Source organism: Podarcis vaucheri, assembly GCF_965113315.1.
Source record: "Podarcis vaucheri genome assembly, chromosome: 3".
NCBI classification, from domain to species: domain Eukaryota; kingdom Metazoa; phylum Chordata; class Lepidosauria; order Squamata; family Lacertidae; genus Podarcis; species Podarcis vaucheri.
In genome coordinates, this window is record NC_138761.1 from 90490290 (window position 1) to 90509190 (window position 18901).

General features: G+C 42.3%; 1 protein-coding gene across 7 annotated transcripts in view; it reads left to right on the top strand.

Annotated features, from left to right (window-relative positions):
* EYS (eyes shut homolog) overlaps positions 1-18901 on the top strand; it is a 511791-nt gene that overhangs the window by 107939 nt on the left and 384951 nt on the right. For all 7 annotated transcript variants that reach the window (XM_082218133.1, XM_082218135.1, XM_082218137.1 and 4 more), the window contains 3 exons: positions 6516-6612; positions 6941-7048; positions 7908-8053. In XM_082218133.1, the coding sequence (XP_082074259.1) occupies positions 6516-6612; positions 6941-7048; positions 7908-8053 (351 nt within the window). The remainder of the gene's footprint in view (positions 1-6515; positions 6613-6940; positions 7049-7907; positions 8054-18901) is intronic.

The window sequence follows — 18901 nt, forward strand, 5'->3', positions numbered from 1 at the left end:
GAAGGGGATCTGAGCGTGACCTCCAGGGAAGCCAGCAGTCCAAGTGAAGACCACCAGCAAGAAAAGGGACAGAGAGAGGGTGTGTGTGAGGAGTGAGAAGGAGGCTGATGGTGCTATTGGGTGGGTGGGTGAAACAGAACATCCCCTTAATGTGCCATGCTGGGTCAGAAAATGGAGCAGCAGCAGTTTTAAAGGGGGAGGTGGGGGCAGTGGCAGCTTGGGCCTTCTTCTGTGCACATGGACAAGCTCTTCTGTGCCATCTGCAATGAAGGCAATTGGATGCAAACCAGAAGGGAATGCTGCTACTGCTGTGAAAGCATCTCGAGACAAAAAATGGCCCTGCCTGGAAGCCAAAGCAGTTTCAGTCACATCTTTGAAATTCTAGACTTGCTGCAAGTGGCGAAAAGAAAAGGTGTAAAGAGAAGAGCAGAACAAAATAGGGCATGCCAAGGCGCTACTGTCTGATGCTTTTCTTCAAAAAATACCATGAGCACAAGGAAATGAAAGGAAGGAGCCTTTGAGCATGTGCAGGGAGCATTAGAAATGCTAAGGGTTATCAGGTCAGATGCCATGAATTCCAGGGAGCCTCATTTGAATGCTATGAGATGTTTGGAAAGCAGCCTTCCCCCAATGTGGCAACCTCTGTGGCTGGACTGCAATTCCCATCATCCCTGATCATTGGGCATGCTGGATAGGGGTGATGGGAATTGTAGTTCAACAACATATGGAGGGCCCTGTGTAAGGCAGAACTGATGTAAAATAGATGTGATAATAGCCTTCCATACAACTGGAAAGGGGCCCTCGTAATTTGAAAATGGCAGCTATCATTTGCTGCTAGTCATCATGGTAATGAATTACTTCCAGTATCCAAGGTAGTATGCCTTTGAACACCAGTTGATGGGAAGGACGAGCAGGAGAGTCCAGCGAGGGAGATCTCTTGTGGGTTCCCACATACATCTCACTGACTAACAAGATCCAGCAGAACTCAACTTGGGTCCTTTTGCAACTGATTAATACTGTACATGCTGTAAAAGGAATGCATCAAGATTGATTTGCAGTGCTCCTGGTGGGGAATATCCCGTTTTAACATCAGGAATAAAACTCTAGGTACTTCAAGAGGTGTTTGGGGCTTTTCTCTGAGAAATGCAGTATGTGATAACGTGAGTGGTATTTTGTCTTCTGCCAATGCTTTGCAAGCAGTAACCTGCTATTTATTGTTTGCTATTGATTAGGTAAATATTTACATGCAGCGGTTCACAAGGTTGGTGTAAATTCAGTAGGCAGTTCCTGTTTACTCAACAGAAAAGGCTGCAAGGTCAAACCATCCGAAACGCCAGACTGAAAATATCCCAGAGTTTCCTCTGAGCAATATGCGACTTTGCTGGGAAATGTGAAAAAGCCACCTTGTGTAAATAAATAAAAAAAGAAGTGTTGTTCTCCAGGGCTGTATCAGATCATTTCCATGCACTATTGATTTATAATTTGTATCCCTAGCTAGACTGATTTGCATGACCACCAGCAGCAAGCAGTTGCATTTAAATGTGCCTATTATTCTAGTACACATGCTACTAAATATCATTACCATAGCAATACATTAGCACTAAATGTATATTTGTTAGGCGCCCAATTAATATGCCAATTTACAAAACAGCTTGCTGAAAAATAAAAATAATTCTGTTTTATAACTTAAATGAGTGAACTTTCTTTCTAGCCCAATACATGAACGAGCATTTACATTATGATGCTTTTTGAAGATTTACTTTGTGCAAATACTTTGAAAGCTGCAAATTGATTGCAGTTGATGATGTTAATTTGTAATAATGTTGCTAACATTTTAAAAATGTGTTAAACTGCTTTAAGTAGCAGATAGAGACTTTTTTGAAAAGAGAGAGAAAATGCCCAGTCAGTTCTCATTTCTTTTTGCTAGATCACATTAAATTAACCTGAAACTTGGCTCTAGCTGGCTGGCCTCTTCCTAATTTCTGTATTCACCCAAGCAATCAGTAGTATTTTCCTTTAGGAATCTAAGGTCGCTTCCAGATTACCTGTTTATGAAGCGTTCATCTTGATTTGTTTGCTCAAAGTTTACAGGGAGTGTTGATGACTGTTGAACATTCATTCTGATATGTTTTGAGGAGGTTATATGATGTTGCATCAAGCAGTTGTTACTGTACATTTGCCAGTGCATTTTCCTGTCACTTTCCTTATTGCAAAAAGTCCGATTTTGGAAGGAAGTGGTGTTTGTTGCCCAGAAGTGCCAAATCAACTTTAGTTGTATAATCTAAACTTGCCAGCAGGACAGTGAATCCCACCTGGAAAGAGTGATAGTCTGGAAGTGCTTTAAGGGTCTTTTTTTGATGTTGTGTTGAACCCATACAGGTAATTCTATGATTCTGTGAACTAGGCCACTGGCATGGGTCATCTCACAGTTTATTTGCTTGAACCCAGCATGGGGATCTTTCAGAACATGGGTCAAATCCATCCCTGGCACTCTCTATGGACCCCTCTCCTTAGACCACTGTAGAAATAACAGAGGATGGCACAGGAGTTGAGTGCATGTGAGCTGTGCAGGAGCAAGCAAGCAAGCTCCAAGCAAGCTGCCGGCTAGCTCTGCAGAGGCTCCTTTTATTAGCAGAAGTCAACAATTGGAAACAGTAGTGAAACTACCCTGAACTTAACATATTTCCAGCAAGGCAAATTTCCAGCATTAGCGAATACACATGTCAGACAGGTGTTTTCCCCAAATGTTCCCCTGATACCCGAAAGTCTGCATCATTTGACATGCTCCAGCCAGGTGGAACATTAAGCAAAGCTTTCTGCGAGGGAGGCAAAGGTCAGAGAGTGGGCATGGCAGCTAGACATGCTGTGGCGTGTCTTATGCCGAGGTGGGGGTGTGCCCCCATGCTGCATCTGCATCCCCACAGACCACACCCTGTTTCACCTCGCTGGCTCATTGCTGTCATTCCACTCCTTCCACAGTTGGCCCAGCCACCATGGTCACTTGCCCCTGACCACTTTTCCCAGAGCAAATCCAGCCCTTGCCGGAGGGGCAAGCACTCCCCAACCTTGTTCTATTTCATCCAGGAATCTGAGGTAGGACAATCACTGTCTTTTTCAGCACTGAGAACTGGATGCTGTGGATTAAAGGAAACACTCTTAGAGAACAGTTCATTGTAAGGGTCCTCAGGGTAGCTTGGTGTGATCCAGTCTCTCAATGGTACAACGATACTGGAAAGTGGGGCTGCATTCCCTTAAGCCTTTTCATGTTTGTTTGTTTTCTTCTTTTTCTTTCTAAAAAAACCTCATTGAAGTAAATAGGAAAATAACATACCATTGAGATCTGCATCCTGATTTCTGGTGCCTGTGTTCAAGTCTTCATTCTGTGGGGCCCAGAGATGGAGCAGTAAATGTAACAAGTGCCTTTGTCTAAAGAGGAATGTGTGTCATGGGTTGCTGATAAAATAGCAAGAAGTAAATCTGCCATATTTTCCAAAGTTGCGGAGAACGAAATCTATTAGATAATATATATTGCTTTTCTCTGTGTGTGTTTGTATCAGAGATTGCATGCCTCCATGATAAGAATGGCATTACTTAGTTTTATATTGTTCAGAAATAGATTTTAGAAGGCCCACTTTAGATGAAAAGAACCTGAAGGAATGTCATTTCATGCTGAAGTACTGACTTAGTACTGGAGATTATCTCCCTATGTTTTGTTTGCTACTTAGTAACAATAAAGCACACTACCCTGAACTTTGAATGCTCTTTTGTCAATATGTTTTAGCTTCTCTGGCCCAGTCTCAGCTCTTTTTTTAGTTAGACCAGCATCTTCCAAGATAAATTATTAGATCTCCAGCAGCTTTTTATGCTGCTGGAACTGATTCAGACAACTCTGAAAATGGCAGAGTAGCAGCAAGAATGTGATTGCATGGAATGAGTATCACAGGACTTCACTAGTTGTTAGAGCAGAGATGGGGAACCTCTGACCCTCCAGATGTTGTTGAACCCGACTACAGCTATGGGAGCTGTAGTTCAACAACATCTGGAGGCCACAAGTTCCTCCTGCCTGGTCTAGAGCTGTCTTAATGAATGAGGTATCCAACATTGATATCAAGTTTAATTAAGTGCTGGATTTATTATTTGGCACTTTATCAAATCACTAGTGTGGCAAAAGAAATTGCAAGATCTTCTTTTAAAAATGCAAGAGCCACTGCACAAATGCAATTAATATCACAGCAAAAGGGCTCCACTTGGTGTTGTATTATTGATGAATCACATGGTCAGGTGACAGAACTCACTATCCTCAGTACATCCTCAGTACAGAGAGCCAGTGTAGTGTAGTGGTTAAGAGTGGTGGACTCGTAATCTGGTGAACCGGGTTCGATTCCCCGCTCCTCCACATGCAGCTGCTGGGTGACCTTGGGCCAGTCACGCTTCTCTGAAATCTCTCAGCCCCACTCACCTCACAGAGTGTTTGTTGTGGGGGAGGAAGGGAAAAGGAGAATGTTAGCCGCTTTGAGACTCCTTAGGGCAGTGATAAAGCGGGATATCAAATCCAGACTCTTCTACATATTGTAAAAGCCATGCTTAACATTTCCTTTAAATAATCAAAGTGAGATCTAATGAAACTCTTTTTGCTTGCTCCCAAATAAGTCCAAATGACTGATTACTACTACAGCATAGCTGGGTCCCATGTTTTTCCCCCCCCCCAGTAATGTCTAGAAAGAAGAACCTTGTGGGACCTATGTGGTTCCTTCTCATCCCAGTTTCCTGGGGCTAGCGAAACCGGCAGTGGAAGCATTTCCCCAACCCAAGCTATGAGTACTCTTTGCAGATGTTGCTGAAGTGGCATAGGATCCAGGAATCGAAACAGATCCCCCACTTCTCCAGTAATGCGTAGTGATGGGACTTGTCACATAGCAGCACTTAAACAGAGCAGAAGTTGTAAGAAAAACATTCCTCTAGAGTGGATGCAGCAAAGCCCAACAGTGTATATAGGCTGAAGCCCTTATCCAAGTTGCAACAGAGGAGAGAGCTTTCTGGGTAGTTGTGGAATGCCCTCTCTAAAGTGGTGTGTGTGGTTCAAACGTTCCATCTCCCCACACATTGTAATTTATTTGGTGCCTTAGCCTACTGTATGTTTTTATCTGTTGTCTTATATTACTGCTAGCTGTTGGCATCCATCTGTCTCAAGAGATGATGGAGCGTGCCTCCGGGAGTGAAAAACTGCTGTGTTAGCAGCACCAAAGTGACCTCAGCAAGGTGCAAGCCTGGGCTGCCCAGCCAACAAGACCTCCCTGTTGGCCTTGCAATATGTTTGGCACCAGCTTGGCTGCAGGAGTTGCTGGAAGTATGGAATACAAAGTGCTATCCTACTACCGTCTTGGGGGCTTCACTTCAGATTTGTGTCGGGTTTGCTCCCTGTGTAGACTTTGCTCCTTAGCCTTATGTTCTCCTGAAGATATCCTGCAAGGCAGTGGAGGTTTAAGATCAGACTTTTCCTTCTTCTAGATGGACTCCCTTCCCAGGTTGACAAGCCCCATTTCCCCCTCACTTCCCTCTACAGCACATGCACAAACCAGCATCTTGACTGTTGGACCCAATATTGGTCTTGTCTGCTCAATCTGCCAAAGCCTGTCTTCACATGCAAGGGAAGTCCTTAACTCACTGAGGGTTTGAAACCCATCATCTATCCTCACCTGGTTTAGCTGGTCAGTCAATGCTGTTTACTGGGGTGTGGCTGCTGCCGCATGCTGACAGCTTCTAGGAACCACAGGTGAGAGCTAAGTGCAGTGTGGGGACCAAAGGTTGGCAAGCTACCCCAGAAGGAGCACAACATGTCCCCCCACAAGAGGTGCTACTCCTCCCCTAACACCCCATACACCCGATTATTGCTAATATTATGGTTTTATTGTGTATCTTAATATTTCATGATATGTATTTATTATATATACTTAACACTTCTACTCTGGAATTATATTGTATGAGGGGTGGTATACCAATGTTCTGAATATATAAATGTTTTGAATAAAGCCCAAGCCTTCTGAAGATGAATGTGTCATCTATTAAAAGCTTATGGCATCCATTTCAAGCCACTGTCCCTCGTGATGTTTAAGAGGAAATGGGTTATGGAGCGGAGGAAGAGAAATTTTGTTTGGTCACTACTGAAATGATAGATTAAAACTTGTCATGCAGTGTATTTGCCTTGCGTTTTGAGATAGTATAGCATCCCTCTTTTTGATGAAGCATTTCCAAGCTTTTAAACCCAGCTCAATTCCCCAGTAGAGTTAACCAGATGCTCATTTCTTGCATTTAGGCCTATTTGTGCCTCTGTGCTCAAGCATTATTAGATGTTCGAGGGGAAGCATTGCCCATTAGGTTTGAAGGATAAAAAATGCTTCGAGTGTTTTCAAGTTCCATTTGGAAGGCATTCACCTGGGCCTTTGTTATCACTGATCCTGACATTCAAACTGACTAGCCGAAATCACTGATCCATACCTGTTTCATCTATCTTTCAGGATTTGAAGGTGCTTACTGTGAAATTGACAACAATGAATGCATCTCCAGCCCGTGTAAGAATCAAGGTCACTGTGTGGATGGGGTTAACGGTTACAGGTGAGGAAAAACAGCCCAAGGGAATGACGTTGCTAGATTTGACTTGGGAACGCTTTCAGACAGAGACAATGGATTGTAGCTCATGTGATTTTAGGTGATTTGTGGATAATGTTGTTGCCGCTGAATTATCCAGTGCATGACTGTGATCATTATAATCAAGCGCTCTGCCACAAGACCTTCCCAACTTGTCTATTTTCTAAAATGGTGCTCCAACCAAGGAAATATGAACAAATATTATGCTTTCCCCCCCCACACCCATTTCATTCTCTTTCTTTATTTGGATGTTAAAGATTCTTTGTAGCTCACTAGATGTCATTCTTCTCTCCAGGTGCTTCTGCAGAGATGGCTTTTCTGGGACATTGTGTGAAGTGGAGATTAATGAGTGTGCCTCGAATCCCTGTGCAAACAGTGGAACATGCATAGATCTTATAAACAGGTTTGTGAGTGAATCAAGTTTTTTAAAAATAGAATAAAAATTGTTCTGCTTTTCATTTGACTGTTGATGTAGAACTGCATGAACAAAAATAGGTAGGAAGCTAGATTCACCTTTCACTACATACTTAAAGTCTGGCTTTATAAAGGGATTGTAGTAAGAGGTGTACAATCTCTGGTGCTAGGCAGCCCTAAATTTCCAAAGTGCTCTGCTAGTAAGAATGGAAGGAGAACCAGGAATTGGGCAGGTCCAATCCAATAGAGCTTTTCCCACATTGGAATTTCTGAGCCGCTTGTGAATGATGCAAATTTATATTGAAAAGTATGTATATCATATGTATAATATGCATAAGAGTCAAGCTCTCTGTGTTACTTATAAGATTATGCTACATACAGAATATAATTTAAATAAGTATTACTACAAAATACAAAATTAATACCAAAGTTGTAGAAATCTTTTTTATGTTGTTACTTTAGGACATCTAGAATCTATATTCCTATAATATGCATACAATATTATACACATAATGGTGCATATAATACTAGTAAGAGCTGTTACAATCAGCCCAGGACAGAAAAGCACAGTTACTTCATGCATTCCTTTTCAGGACCATACTCACTCTGCCTAGCACTGTGTTATCTAAATATTATAGCTCCTATGAATATTGGGTGTGGAGTGAGTGTTTTTAGAAATGAATTCTGTGGTGGTGTTGGGGGGAAATATGGAGGGGATATCATTGTGATTATTTTGATGTGGATGTGGTACTCATGACACTTAGATATAATGGGCAGCTTGATCTAGTATAAAAGTGATATTGTTCATTGCTCTCCACTGAAGTTATTCCTCATCCGCATCATAATAGGTTCCTTTGCCACTGCCCAACTGGTTACTATGGGTCGCTCTGTGAGCTGGATGTGGATGAATGTGAAATTATTCCTTGCTTGCATGGAGGAAGCTGCTTCAACAAGCCTGGCGGCTATCAATGTGTCTGTGCTCCTGGTTTCACAGGTATAGTGCATTTGGAGAACGCTGTGGAAGCAAAGCAAAACCGCACTGTAACATCCTGAGAGTTGTATTGGCGTAAACAAGGTTTGCCACTACATCAAGGATGAGCAGAAGAGGTCACAAGCATATTGGAATACAAATCAATGTTTACCCTAGTGATTGTTGGATCTGCATCTTGTTAAGTACCTCTGGACCTTATTTACGTCATTTCTGATTTATTGGTTCCTTACCAATCCAGATATTTAGCTGAATTACATTAAAAGAGAGGTTACACAGAGCAGAGCAAAAATCAATATTGTGTGAATTCAGCCAAGAAAAAATAATTATTAGTATAGCTACTGAATAAGTTTTGCAAATACATATATCACAGCCTCCTTTTCAGTTGTGTCAGTTTTTATCACAGTCACAGTTCAGATACCTAGTGAATCAACATAAATCCTGGCATATGTAAAATAAATAATTCAGAATCTAGCATTTAAAAACAACAACATTCCTTTACATTGGAATTGCTAATTACTGAACATTTGACTTCCTTAAAATGGACTACTGAAAATTTTGATCGGGTGTTGTTGTTGTTTAGTCGTTTAGTCGTGTCCGACTCTTCGTGACCCCATGGACCAGAGCACGCCAGGCACTCTTATCTTCAGAACACTGTCCATCTTTAAATTTACACCCAGAATTAATGAATTATTTACTGAGATTCACAAATGCATCATAGTAATAACTTAAGTGTTCATATATAATGGATCGTATATAATCGATGGTTTAGAAATAATTACTTCAAATGCTTATAAAATAGTGCAGTTAATATACAAGGAAAATAGTACAAGTTAAATCTTGCCTCTACCATTAACTCACCAGGAGGCCTTCAGCAAGCTACTTAGATCTTCCACCTCTTGTCTCAGTCCCAAGAGGTTCTTCCCATGTTGACCAGAGCTTTACAAACACTATGCCTGGGCTTGACTCCAGTGAAGTTCCGACTTCAGACTCAAGTCTCTTCTCACAGGTCTGAAGTCATAATGAACGGGCTTGGAGAGAGAGCAGACCAAGGGCTGCTCACTCTCAGGAGCAAAGGGGAAGTTGTCCTTTCTACACCCAGCCAGTGCAGATTATGTGCTGGTCTTCACCAGTGCCCTCTTCACTTTAATGTTCTCAGTGTTACCTGCATTGCATGGAGGCTGGCAAACAGCACAGGGGGAATTGTGAGGAAACTGGTGCAGGGTTGGTACATATGTTTTGCATTCAGAAGGCCCCAGTTCAATATTTGGCATTTCCTGGTAGGCCTTGGAAATACTTCCTACTTGAAATCCCTGAGAGCTGCTGCCGGTCTGTGTAGACAGTGCTGAGCTAAATGGGCCAATGGTTTGGCTCAATACTGTGTGATGCAGTTTCCTATGTTTCCCTGTGTGAAGAATTGTTGTTGTTGTCATGGTGAATGGAACGGGAGAGCCAAAATAGGTTAGGCAAGGCTGGTTGGGACTAGAGAAAGCACACTGGGCCAGGTTCAGAATTTGACCACGTGGGTTCAGGTCAGGATCTAGGCCTTAGTTTTCATGCTTGCACCAGGACATAGTATTGAGGGAGTGTTTTAACTCTCTCAATTGAAGAGACACATTTCTGTTACAAGTAACAGAATTTACCAAGCTGTACATCCATTGATCCACACACAGCCCACTCGCCATTGTGCAGCCTTAATCAGCACAAAGGCAATTATTATCATTATCATTACCCCATCCATCTGACAGGGTTGCTCCAGCCACTCTGGGTGGCTTCCAACATATATAAAAATATAATAAAATGCAACACATTAAAAAATGTCCCTATATCAGATGTCAAGGAGCTAAGTAATTATACAACATTTAGATGTCATCTAAATGTTGTATAGTTACTTAGCTTCTTGACATCTGATGGGAGGGCATTCCACAGGGCGGGTGCCACTACCAAGAAGGCCCTCTGCCTGGTTCCCTGTAACTTACTTTTTGTCATGAGGGAACCACCAGAAGGTCCTCAGTGCTTGATCTCAGTTTCTGGGCTGAATGACTGGGGTGGAGATGCTGCTTCAGGTATCGTACCTCCTATTGGGTTTGGTATATGGCAGTTAGCATATAAGTTAAAGAATGTGGTATTCAGCTTAGTGGGTCTATTCAGATCTGTTCTAATTGCATGTGTACTAACTATTAATCATATGACAGAGGCATATGTGATTTCTTTGTGTTTGAATTCATTTTTGGGCCTGTTAACCATATTGTTTTGATAAGGTTTCTAGCCAGTTCCCTTTTTGATTGCCGCTGTAAGTATTCATTCCTAAACAGCAGTTGATGTTGTTATTGAGTTCTAGTTTTTATTGCTTGTAACAAATTATGTAAAGCTTGTTATACCCAGAATGCAAAATGTTCTCATTTGCCTGCCTGAAAAAAAGAAAAGAAAAACTATTTGAAGTAAGTTATAAGCTATCAGCCTGTGAGCAGAGGTGAGTTCACAATTCCCATCATGCAGCAGGCTGACGTTTGGCGTTGGATACAATTTATCGACCGCTTGAAAATTTGAGAAACATGTATTTTTAGAAATGTACTATATAGCTATGATGATACATGACTACTTTCTGTGTTTTATTGGCTTTATGTCACCTAATTCATAGGAAACGAAAACATATTGTTTGCGAGAGTGCCAACCTTCTCCGTTTTGGATAATGAAAAAGACAATTTAAAAAGTCAATATGTCAGCAGTTTAAAGGCACTGAATTTATGGGGATATAACCAGGCAATATATTTAGCTGATTAAAAAGCAAATACATTTCCAACTGCCTTGTCCCATATAGTGTGTGTGTGTGTGTGTGTGTGTGTGTGTGTGTGTGTGTGTATTTGAAGTGTTACATGTTGCCATAAAACATAAACAATTCAGGACAGTCGTTTCTACCCTTGCTTTGCATGCCTGTTGGCTAGCGTGCCTCATTCAACGTGCGTACAAAGCCCTGAATCTTCCTCGTCTTGGGGCAGGAGCATTGGGGGCGGGCCTGATGGGGGTGGGCCTGCTCCCCTCTATGCACACTCATTCCTCATTTCCTGAAGGAGTCTCTGGATACGTTCCTTGTGGCCACTTCTTTTGCTGCGTAGAGTCATGGGGAAAAGACAGCACACCGTCTTTGAATTCTGTGGTTTTTACATCTGAAGACATAATAACAATCATCTGTTCCTTAGCAGGTCTTAAAATAAGGTAAATACAACCTCAGATGAACAATAACACATGATATATTACACTGTGTCATGATTTATTTAGCAGAAATAAAGCCAAAATGGAAAAGCCATGAGTGAAAAACTAGGTACCAGTACACCTTATGATCCAATAGCTTGTATAACCACTTTTAGCAGCAATATCATGAAGCAATTGTTTCCTGTAGGACTTTATCCATCTCTCACGTCGTTGTAGATGAATTTTGGTCCACTCTTCTTTATAACGCTACTTCAGTTCATTGAGGTTTGCTGGCATTTGTTTATGCACAGCTCTCTTGCATAACCCAATGTTGCATGACCCAATTTTAGTCAAGCTTCAGCTGTTGGGCAGATGACCACACATTTGACTGTAGAATACTTTGGTATACAGAGGAGTTCGTGGTTGAATCAATGACCACCAGGTTCCCAGGTCCTGTGGCTGCAAAACAAGCCCTTCCACCACTGTACTTGACAGTTGGTATGAGGTGCTTGTGCTGATATGCTGTGTTTGGTTTTTGCTAAACATGGCGCTGTGCATTATAGCCATACATTTCCACTTTGGTTTCATCTGTCCAAAGGACACTGTTCCAGAAGTCTTGTGCTTTGTTCAGGTGCAACTTTGCAAACCAAAGCCATACTGCCATGTTCTTTTTAGAGAGACAAGGCTTTCTCCTGCAATCCCTTCCAAACAAACCATATTTGTCCAGTCTTTTTTCTAATCATGAACTTTAACATTTAACATGCTAACTGAGGCCTGTAGAGCCTGAGGTGTAACTCTTGGGGTTTTGTTGCAGTTTCTCTGAGCGTTGCACGGTCTGACCTTGGGGTGAATTTTCTGGGACATCCACTCCTGAGAAGATTGGCAACTGACTTGAATGTTTTCCATTTTTAAATCATCTTTCTCACTGTAGAATGATGGACTTAGAATTGATTGGAATCCTTAGAACCTTCACAGTTTCATGGGCAGCAGCACTTGCTTCTCTAAAAGCATTGTTGTCTTTCCTCCTTGGCATTGTGTTAAAACACACCTGAATTCTCCAGACCAGCAAACTGCTAAAACTTCGGCTTTTATAGAGGTGGGCACACTTGCTGATTATCAGTTAAGCAAAGGCATTTGATTAGCAGCCCCTGGCTGTTACTTAACCTCTTAATTTCTATGGAACAACTAAGGGTGTAGTTAGTTTTTCACATATGACTTCTCCATCCTGGCTTTATTTCTGTTAAATAAATCATGACACGGTATAATATGTCATGTGGTGTTGTTCATTTACCTAATTTTAAGGCCTGCCAAGGAACAAATGATTCCTATTATGTCCTGATATGTAAAACCACAGAATTCAAAGAGGGTGCATTTTATTTTTGTCATGACTGTACATTGCTAAAGTTGATGGTGCAAAAGCTGCGAATAGTAAAGTTGCACCTTGTGAGTAAAGATGACAACTAGACTGCCTTTCTTTAAATGTTACTATCTGTAAAAGCTTTAAAGCAAGAAAAGTGCATATCTATGCCCTTTCAGAAGGGAAAGGGCATATTGTTTACCATCCATACCCATAATTAAGACAGTCATCTATGATTGTTTAGTCAAGTGTGCTTTGGTTACCTGCCAAGACTAATCAAATACATTGAAAGTGATTAAGACTCTAACTTAAATCCACAAACCCACATAAAGTTTTGTGATGGAGATTAATCCTACAGTGCATAGTCACAGTGGGGAGTCATTCTTGATGTGAAAAAGTTTCTTCCCGGTGCACGTAGGTATCCAAAGTATAATCCTTATCTGCATTTTTCCATATTTCTGGAGCTCAAAAGAGACACAGTGTCTTTAAGTGTGCATTGCAGAGCTTATTTCTCTTATCAGCTCATCATAATGATTTCACAGTGGTTATATGCTAATGGTTTTCTCCAGCTTATTGTGGGCTGTTATATTCCAGGACAGGAAAACTATTTGACAAAGGAGGGAAGTGACAACAAGAATGAGAAGAAGTTTCAGAGAAAAGTCAGATTTAGAGTAATGAGTCAAAGATGGAAGTACAATTTACACAAAGTCATTTCCTTCATTGCTGGATATCAGTGCACATGTGGGTCTAGCTCTTTTAAATGAGGATGTGTTCCATGAAAGACCACTTAACAGTCTCAGTAACCAAGCTCTGTAACCAACCAAGAACATAGCATTAGAAGAGCTTTACTGGGGCTGAGCAACGTCTGTCTAACAGTCCAGCCTACCTCCAGGGTTGGCCAACCAGATGCATCTGGGTCACCTTCAAGTAGGACAGGGAAGGTGAACCTGTAGCCTTCCAGCTGCTGATGGACTACAGCTCCCACCATTCCTGACTATGAGCCATGCTGGCTGGGGCTGATGGGAGTTGGAGTTCAACAGGATGACAGGCTTCCCATAGCAGAAGTAGAACAGAAAGGCAACAGGACTCCCCTGTTCTTTATCCCCAGCACCTAGAGCACAAACTGGACATAAAGACTGTGCTCTAGCAATGCGGTTCTGCACATGCAAGCGGATTCCTTTTTGTCGGCCACAGAGAGGACAATACTGCTGCATTCTAATGCTATTATTCAATCTATTGTGCCTGTACTGTATCCATGTGGCTCAGGATGGTTTCCAGGGAGTATAACGAAATATGACTGAAAGGCAAAAGTCATGCCAGGAACAGGGGATAAACTGTTTTTAAGTGGTGTTTTAGTATAAGCAAAATGTTAATGATATACCCAAAGACCGTTTTGTTAATTGAAGTTGCTGTTTCTTAGGGTTCTATCTCAGCTTGTTTTTTGTCTTTCTCAAGGAAAGTTACTTTTTCTTACTGGCTCATTATCAATCTATATACTAATTGATATAAATTCATATTCAGTGTGGTCAGGTAGAATAAGTTGCTCTTGTGCTGTCTGGCAAACACAAGGGGGATGAATGCCATGTTAATAATATGCTGTTCTATTCCATTCAAAAATGTAGAACCAAATTTATTCAGAAACTGATACACACAAGATTTTATTACGTATTTGTACTTCACTGGATTTGTTCATTATTGATGCAGTTTTAACACTCAGGGAAGTGAACACAGGAACTTGGCGAAATTGCTTCTGAGCCTACATTGGACATCAAGAATTGGGCTGCTGTAATGCAATCAGGCAAAGGAGGCCACACACCTGATCACCAGTATTGTTATATCATGTTTCACAGGACACTGATGACTTCTGACAACCTAGGAATAATGTAAACCTTAAGAGAGCATGCATTCTTTCTTTGGAATGCTGCTGTTCAGGAGGATATTATGAAGAATAGATGAACAGTTTTAGCAGGACATGTATTGCTGAAGTGATGTTGGGTACCTATTGACCACTTTGCCAGTTGGCCTATGTAATGTTCTGCTACTGCCCAAAGAAATAGACCCTGAGGTCTGTTCCAGGAAAGTGTTATTGCAGAATGATGAAATTCCTTTTAGATATTAATCATACCTGCAGTGTAATATCTTTCATTCCATAGATCACAGTAATTTCTATTCCCTGTCATGGATCAAACCTGATTCTATTTTGTCTTTGTCACTGAACAAGAGATTGAATTGCAGTCTTTATTTTCCCATTTCTTCTGTCCATAAACCACCCTCTTGGCTTATTACTCCATCATGATCTCTGAATTTTTAGAAACCTTGCACGACTGTCTCCAGAATTTGACTCAACTGTCGCAGGAGCTGTCTCTAAATCAACTCACTGGAAGGTGTTAAACTGCAGTGGCATCACAAATAATGCCTTGGTGTGCTTGGATGTGCTTCTAGTAACGGCACTAAATTTGCCTTCATTTGCCACCCGTGGGGCCCTGAAGCCTCCAAACTAGCTCAAAAGAAGAAGGCTTTTCAGTTGCATTTATCTGGGTCCTGACATATATCTGTTTTCATACGTTGACAAAATGGAGATGGGGTTGCTGAAATTCACTTCAGCAAATCAATGTCCACCGTATTTTGGACATTTAGTATAACCTATATAAATCCCTTTATATAGGGACGCGGGTGGCGCTGTGGGCTAAAGCCTCAACGCCTAGGGCTTGCCGATCGAAAGGTCGGCGGTTCGAATCCCCGCGGCGGGGTGCGCTCCCGTTGTTCGGTCCCAGCGCCTGCCCACCTAGCAGTTCGAAAGCACCCCTGGGTGCAAGTAGATAAATAGGTACCGCTTACCAGCGGGAAGGTAAACGGCGTTCCGTGTGCGGCTCTGGCTCGCCAGAGCAGCGATGTCACGCTGGCCACGTGACCCGGAAGTGTCCCCAGACAGCGCTGGCCCCCGGCCAATAAATGTGAGATGGGCGCACAAACCCCACAGTCTGTCAAGACTGGCCCATTCGGGCAGGGGTACCTTTACCTTTACTATATAAATCCCTTTATTTAAAATGGGTCACTATTCTGTAACTTGCGTTCTTAAAATACAGTAATTATTGCCATTCAGCTTTGAACACATCCAGTCTGGGTATTGCTTTTTCCAAATGAAATTTATTTGCCATTTCTAGTTTTCCCCTGTGAATGTTGCTCCTAGACTACTCACTCACCCTCATGTCACTGTGCTAATCATTCATGACATCTTCTGCTTTAGGCCCACCTGCTTTCCTTTCAGTCAGCCGGAGCTAAATCTCTTCCCCAACCCGATTTAGCACACAAAAGACGACAACGAGGCTTTTATTATGGCAGTTGCATCTCACTCCTGGCTGTACGTGAGGGTTCCGGTTACGCTATGGAAAGCACGCAGACATAAGACTAGTCATTGTGAAAAGGATAACACCGTCAAATCTCAGTGCCTGATATCTGTAAGCATAAGTGTGCTGCTCTTCTGAATTTCTAATTGTGAGGCTTGCTTCTTGGGGCTTGACAAGGTTATTTTTGACACTCTGGTGATTCACCATTTCCAGCAGACTGAGTAACCACCACTAGAAGTGTGGGCCTGGTTATACATTGTGACTAACAAGAAAGGCATGAATTCATGTAACACCAAATTAGACATGAAATACTGTAATGCTGACAACCTGTAACCTTTACAGAGTGCCAGCTGTCATGCCGTTTAGAGCATGGCTTGTTCAGAAGGAACATCTCGCCCCTCTTGTCAAATTTGATCCTCTTTCCCCCACCCCTCTTAATATTAAAGAGGGTGGGCATAACTAGCTCACAGTGCTTCTCATTACATGTGGCATTTTCACTGAGGGAAGGAATGTATGCTACAGTGCTGATACCAATTTGTGGCTATTGTTTTTAACACTTGATTGGAAGCCGCCCAGAGTGGCTGGGGAAACTCAGCCAGATGGGAGGGGTATAAATAATAAATTATTATTATTATCATTATAATGTGGGTTTGCAGTTTGCTGCAATCCATCCATAATGGCATGCCTAATCAGTGCCCTAGCGGGAAATGTGGACCCGCCCACCCACCCATCATGCAAGGCAACTGCATCGCTCTTATCACAACAAATGAGCCCTTGTTTCTCTTTTTTGCACTAAGCTCAGTGACAAAATGTTCTGTTGACAAATTCTTCTGGCATTTCTGAAGTTTGGTCTCCTGCGATCAGTGGGCTATTGTCAGGAATGCATGCAGGAGCCAGGCCCTGTGACCGGTAGGGCTTCGCAGGACTGGGGCTTTCCTAAGTTATTCTGAAGAGGCAAGGTGAGGCTGTACAGGTGAGGCCGATTGGTAACGCACAGCACCTGGTGGCAGGAGCCGGGAAGGGATGTAAGGTCAGCATTTCCCTTTGGCTCTTTGCCACCACAACACGTTTCCTACCTTGCTGCGTTTGGCTTCTTGACTCCTTGCTTACTCATTCTCAGACCCTTTTCTTCTTGACTCCTTGCTTCCTGATCCTTAGACCCTTGGCTTCTTGACTCCTGGTTTTCTGACCCTCGGACCCTTGGCTTCCTGACTCCTGGCTTCCAGACTCTTGTTCCTGCTCCCACCCCGCTGTCTTGCCCCCGGTCCTGACGTCCTCCGCCAGGACTTTGACCTCCTGTAAACCAGACCGTGACAGCTATATATATAGTAACCAAGTTTGGACACTCCTGATTCCATATTCTTATGTTAGCTTCATTGTCACATCCTGCCATCTGCAATAATCTCTTTACTTGCAAAATGCCTGTCATAATGACAGTGGGAGAAAGGCCCTTGATATGCCACGTAAAGCACATTGCAGTAATCCAGTCTAGATACCAAAGTGGTGCCCCATAGCTATTTTCAGGAAATGACCTTGGAAATAGGACTGGAACCACTGGAACACAATGCCCCCGACCTCCACCTCCTTGAAGATGCTCCAGAAGGATACCATGGTCAAGAGTACTAAAAGCCACTGAGAAAGCAAGGAGGACAAGCAGGGACAGACACCCCTTCTCTTTTTCCTGATAAAATATAATCCACTAGGGTGACTAAGGCAGTTTTAGTGCTGTGGCCAGACCTGAAGGCAAACTGGAATGGATCCATTTAATGAGTTTCTTCCAAGCATGCCTGAAGCTGGACAGCCACCAGCTTCTTGAGCCCCATGTCTCACTAGGCTACCCTGTCCCACCCCCTGGTCACCTAGGCATAGGTATAACATTCAAATAAAACTCATTGCTCATTGAATGGCATGGTGGCACTTCGATCCAAACCCTAGCCAGCAAAATGAAAGGCTTAAGAGAGAATTTGCAGCCCTCACACTCATGCAGGGTGAGGAGGAAGGGAGGAGCAGGAAAATTTCTGACCCAGCCTAGGTCTAGTGCAGCACCGCTTCTGGTCTCATCAAGTGCTAGCAATGGAGTCGGCTCAGGGCTTCTTGCTGACTGCCTTGAAGGGGTAGAGAGAGGATCACACCTGCAGGTGAAATAATGTTCTGTACTAGACTCCACAGGTGGATGGGCTGGGTGGAGGAGTGACTACAGCCTAGCATGAAGGGGAGTTGGCTAGCAGCCTCAGTTTTCAGATTTTGAGAGGAAATTGATTGTGCTAGTTGAATTTATCATATATCCATTGTGGATTGTCTAGGGGTGCAACAGGCACATTCAGTAGCTGGAACAGGAAGATGTCATCTTACTTCCACCCTGAAGAAGTTAGAGGAGAGTATTGCCTAAACCACTAGGTGGACAAGTTCAGTAGCTCTCATTAGTTGATTATAACAGTTTCTTTTAAAAAAATGGTTCAGCTGCTTTCTTTAGCATAGCATTGCATCTAAACCTCCAGAACTTCCACGCAAAAGTTGCTAAAAGAGAATCTTCCTACAGTTCTTCTGTAACATCCTATTACAAAATAGGTAAACAACACTGAGACGTATTATTATTTTGCTGCAAAATGAGCATATTCTAGCGAATACGTAAATTGGATGTAATTTAGTATAATGATCAGTTTTCTGAAGATTATTTCCCTGATTGCTGAATTAATCATGTCCCTTTTCATAATCTTAGTAAATTGGGGTGGCGAGATTTTGGTGAAAACACCTGGGCATCTCTCTCATAAAATGTATGTATTCCTATAGGGGGGAAACTCCTATAGCAAGAACAATGTATATTGATGATGTATAAAGGGGGGGGGGCGCACACTCAGCATGGTATAGCTATTACTGTCATTGTCACTGTCATAATTTATTAGAAAATAAAAGTTTTTAAAAGTGAATTGACAAGATAAGAACAGAACAAACAAAAAC